Genomic DNA, 3,354 nt, shown 5'->3' on the forward strand with positions numbered 1-3,354 from the left:
ACAGAATCAACATCTATATTGATAGATAATCTAACTGCAGTTCTAAACCACACATATGCTGAAATGTAAGGTACAGAAGTGAAAGTAGATCTGAATTTGGACCAAGGAAATTCCCTACTTCAGGACGTCAGTGTTTGGCAGAATTCCCTGCAAGAGATTATGCAAATGAGAGAAGAGAATTCCCATAAATAGGAGCTCACTGGATGTCTGAGTGTAAGGCGATTCAGCAGAGAACAGCTGCATTGAACAGAAGATCCGTCTGCAGTACCAGGTGGAAGATGGACAGAACAGCCACTGTAACCATCCTCATCCTCCTTCTGTGTGCCATTGCTGCACAGGGTATGTTGAAATGTCTAAATTTATGTTATTTTCTTAATTAAACTGTTGTACAAGCGAAGCTCATATTTTGTGGTTCATGTTCTGTCAACAATGTAGAAAGTAATTTAAGTGAAGAATATTTAAACTGTAAATCCTATCTGCATTAGATTTATATCAGAATAATTCATGCAACTAGACTGCAGAGTTAGAAAGAAATTCATTAGTGAACTATGGTCAACCAGTAGTTGTATTGCTTTTGTGCCAAAGCTGTTCTTTAGTCTTTTTATTTAAGCTTCTAATTAGTTTCAGGAGAAATATTTCATATTAATGAAAGTTTTTGCAATATTTGCGAGTGGGATGTGCAAGCTCCTGTCTGGTGATGCTTTGATGAAACAAAAACACTAGAGGAGTATCAGTAAGTTTTACAGGCTTTGTTCTCCTTGAAGCAACAATGAAATCTGAGTGAATATAATCTTTCCTCAGGTGTTCCGATCCCAGGAGCACAAGGACGGTGCCACTGCATTCAGACCAGCTTTGATGTTATTCATCCGACGTCCATCAGGAGCTTGAAATACATTCCCAAAGGATCCCACTGTGCGAATGCAGAGATAATGTGAGTAAATGAGTCAGACTATCACCTTTAACTTTATTCTTTCGATGATGTTTATTTAATAAATTGTGCACTTTAAGAGGAGACATACTATTTCTGTAAATTAAATTTGAATGACACTTTGTTTTCACAGAGTAACCCTGAAAAATGAGAAGAAGGTGTGTGTGGATCCTGATGCCAAGTGGTGGCAGGCTCTTATAATAGCCATGAAAGGTCAGTGTGTGGCATTTGCCAAGATTCAGACTTTACCTGTCAAGGAACGTAGATGTAGTGAATTATTTTTGCTGTGTGAGTCTGGCCCTTCATAGTGGAGGACATTCCGTAACCTGGAATGACAGCAAACTCTTTCACCATGTTTGCTGAGAGAGCTGAGCCTCTCACAATTGTGGTAGGGACAAGGAAGTAGAGATTGCGTCACTATAAAGCTATCGATTGAAGAAGCGATGGCTGGTACCAATTATCATACCTTTTACATCCCAGCTGAAATCAATGAATGAAGAATGATTTTTATTTTAACCAGAGATGTTTGGTATAAAATATTAAATACTGATTTTCCCATAGGTTGCAGCCATAGATTAGGAATGGTTGAGGGGATAAGCCATTGCGGTGCCAGTTACAGATAATGCTTTGTTCTGGTGGTCTCCAGCATCTTGCTGTTGGAGCTACAGATAGTGTTTACTCTCTAGTACAGGGGTTCCCAATATGGGGTCCACGGATCCCTGGCTTAATGATATTGGTCCATGGTATAAGATAGGTTGCAAATCCCTGCTCTAGATTTTTGCCTTGCTAGGATGAAAAATGTGTGTTTACAGGTGACTCAACTCAGATCAATATAGTAGATAATGAACTGTTGATGCCAGGTACAATAGTAATGTTAATCCCAAGATAGTTATTGGTGCCATTACCTTGGTACAAAAGCTAACGCCTTGCTATATGCTTGCACAGTGTATCTCTGGGCAAATTTAGGAATGAACTTGAACAGAATATGATGCATTTTGGTTAATGCCTTTTGCGATATCAATGAGGTGTGAACAAGTTTCCAAGGCATCTTTTTGTGGAAAGTCAGTTTGAAAATTCTTTTAATTTTGTTGCTTTAGACGCTATATGTGGGTAATGATAGAATTACTGTGGGTAATGATACAATTTATTCAATTATTTTACAGGTGGGAAACAACACTAATCAAAAAACTGAAGCTGTAAAATGAGGGAATCAATTCCATCTCTGGATTATCCGATGGGGAATGATGGAAGCTCAGCCCTGGGTGTTGACTCTGTGATATCACCATCCAGTGTCTCCTCTTCATTGTCTTTTGAGAGTGATCTTGCTGTTCCTCCCTGTCACGGGACATGCTTATACCCTGCCATGCTATCTGTTAACATTTGATGATTCCATCTGATGTTTGTGTTAAGCTTTGTGCAAATCCAATGTTTCTTGTGTCATTTATGGTAATTAAAGTAAATTCTGTGATCTGTAAACCTGTAGAAAAGTGTAAATGAGTCTGAAGTCATTTGCTAAGACTTAATTTTAGCTGTGAGGTTGGGAGATGATGGTGAAGAAAAAATAACTCTGTTGATTAATTTCCAAGACAACAGTGTTAAAATGATCTCAGGCCACAAGGGAAGCCAGCAATGGGGTGGTGGACTGTGCTCTCTCTCATACCTGAAATTAAAGCAGGAGGACCCATGGGATTGTTCACAAAAACTCCCACTCCTACCTTCCCCTTTCTTATTTCAATGCTTCACCTTCCCCTTTCCTGCTTAAATGCTGTTCAGAATCAGTGATATACTAGATGGAAATACTTTTGACCAAATGTGTTTGTTCTAATTTGAGCAAAACATTCTTATGTTGAAATACTAGAACAAATGCTTGAAAATAACTTTATGCCATTTTACTGCAACACTGGTCACAGTGTCAGATTTTAGGATCCATCCAAAATGTGTTGAAGTAAATGCTCCACAGATGTAATTTTTATGTGAAATACCTACATTTTAGAAGGTATTGCTGCTAATAGACTGATAATCACTGCAAGAAATGAGACTTTTAAATGAGAATAAAGTCTATAGAGTCAGTATAAGTCCTTAGGGTGAAATATTTCTATCACCATATAGACCTTATGGTCTTATGGTAATATGGTGATAGAAATATTTTCCCTTGAAGGAACTTTTATTGGATTGGATTCTGTTTGTCATCCATGTAATCTGGACATATGACATATGTGAATGAATTTTTGAGCATTCCACAAATGTATTTGAGAAGTTAAAATAAATTATATTTTCATGAAGAATTTGCTGTCAGTGCTTTTGAATCTTCAGTATATAGTCCTGTGTGTCTCCATTTAATAAATGAACTAACTAAAGAGCAATGGGTTCAGTGCCAAATCTACACAATGTCAGTGGGATCTTTAGAGAGTCTGATTTTTAGAGAG

General features: G+C 37.6%; 1 protein-coding gene across 1 annotated transcript; it reads left to right on the top strand.

Annotated features, from left to right (window-relative positions):
* Positions 1-230: 230 nt before the first annotated feature.
* Positions 231-3,125, top strand: LOC140194668 (interleukin-8-like). Its single transcript, XM_072251923.1, has 4 exons — positions 231-339; positions 802-931; positions 1,062-1,141; positions 2,092-3,125. The coding sequence occupies exons 1-4, from the start codon at positions 279-281 to the stop codon at positions 2,106-2,108; spliced, it is 288 nt and encodes a 95-aa protein (XP_072108024.1). The 5' UTR covers positions 231-278; the 3' UTR covers positions 2,109-3,125.
* The last annotated feature ends 229 nt before the right edge of the window (positions 3,126-3,354 follow it).

This window comes from Mobula birostris, chromosome 3 (genome assembly GCF_030028105.1).
Source record: "Mobula birostris isolate sMobBir1 chromosome 3, sMobBir1.hap1, whole genome shotgun sequence".
In the NCBI taxonomy this organism is placed as follows: Eukaryota; Metazoa; Chordata; class Chondrichthyes; order Myliobatiformes; family Myliobatidae; genus Mobula; species Mobula birostris.